This window comes from Austrofundulus limnaeus, unplaced genomic scaffold, assembly GCF_001266775.1.
Source record: "Austrofundulus limnaeus strain Quisiro unplaced genomic scaffold, Austrofundulus_limnaeus-1.0 Scaffold1686, whole genome shotgun sequence".
NCBI lineage: Eukaryota > Metazoa > Chordata > Actinopteri > Cyprinodontiformes > Rivulidae > Austrofundulus > Austrofundulus limnaeus.
In genome coordinates this window covers 18,939-20,342 of record NW_013954088.1, presented here as the reverse complement: position 1 = coordinate 20,342, position 1,404 = coordinate 18,939, and the positions used below count along the sequence as shown (strand labels likewise).

The 1,404-nt window shown below is 43.3% G+C and overlaps 1 protein-coding gene across 9 annotated transcripts in view; it reads left to right on the top strand.

Moving 5' to 3' along the window:
• Positions 1-1,404, top strand: part of slc4a4a (solute carrier family 4 member 4a) — a gene marked incomplete at its 5' end in the record, with an annotated part of 46,463 nt that overhangs the window by 37,381 nt on the left and 7,678 nt on the right. For 5 of the 9 annotated variants that reach the window (XM_014033284.1, XM_014033286.1, XM_014033283.1 and 2 more), the window contains 1 exon segment: positions 1,020-1,099. In XM_014033284.1, the coding sequence (XP_013888738.1) occupies positions 1,020-1,099 (80 nt within the window). 9 annotated transcript variants of the gene reach the window in all.

Genomic DNA, 1,404 nt, shown 5'->3' with positions numbered 1-1,404 from the left:
AGCACTAAAGAACCTCCTGTTTGTTCATATGCACCAAACTGAAGTTCAGACCTTCTTACAGTCTGATGATTGGATCATTAAAGGTTTCAATCTGGTGGTTCTGTTATTATACCAGGTGACTTCAGTAATGTCCATGTGAGCAATGATGTCCTGTCTGGAGGGGACGACTGGGAGGACAGCTCACTGATCTGAACTTTACAAGAACCACTCAAGATTCTCTGGATGGACGTAGGGTTAATATTTGGACAGTTTTATCCTAAACACTTCTGGAGTCATGAACATTTGACTGTGGACTGTCTCATGGGTGGACAGATAGGACAGCTGGACACAATGTAGGGACCATGTCTGTTTTAGTGATTCTGCACATTTAAACCCTGTGAGATTACCACAGACTGAGATGTTGTCTTGTCTCCGTTGAGTCCAGCCCTGCTGCAGCAGATCTGTTCTCTGATTTAGTAGAMGAACGAAGCATCAATTAGAGATGGCTCCAGGACGGACTGGTTTGCAGTTCCATGCTTATTTCCTGAGTGTTGATGAGAACTCCCTTCTCCCCAGAGGTCCGTTCTCAGGATGTGTTTCCTCTCTCCAACAGTCTGATTATCCTTACAATGAAAATGTCCCTAATATTAAAATCCCCATGGACATCATGGAGCAGGAACCCTTCTTAGGCGATAAAGCCTCTGACAGTGAGTAAACTCTGGAGGGAAACTTTTCACCCCTGAACTTCTGCTGTTTCCTCAGTCCATGTTTCTGATAATGTCCTGTCATTAAAGAGCTGCTTCGTTCTCATCTTTAACTTGCTGTCACTGCATGAGATTAACACATTTTTAAACCGTCTTCTTCTTTGTCTCTTATAAAAGTGCATGGACCCTGCTCAGTGTGTCTTAATCAACTAATGCTAAATGTTTGTCTTTAGGGTTTCTGACTGCATGCTTGATCTACTGTAACCAATGGTTGTTGGTCTTTGGGATGCAAGACAGRATCTCTTTTTTACCACATTATTTCTCTCTCTTCCACAGGAGAGAAGCCCCACTCATTCCTTGATCGACACACATCATGCTAAGCAACTTCAGTACTATCAGGACATCTACCTGTCCAGGTGAGAACCACATATGTGACAYCTGGCACATGCACACAGCAGTTACATGGATGGGACAATGAACAATGATGAAAACTGCAATAAAATAAAATTCAGTAGCTGCATATCTTAGCTCAGTTAACTTTTCAACAAAATACAGAGAACCAGCCCATGTTGGCCGTTCATTATGGGCAGCTGTGGTAGAGTGGTTAGGGGAGTCGTCCTGTAACCTGAAGGTTGCTGGTTTGATACCCTGTTCCAGTCGTCTCAGTCATTGTCCTTGGGTAGGATACAGTGGTTTGCAAAAGTATTCATACCCCTTGAAC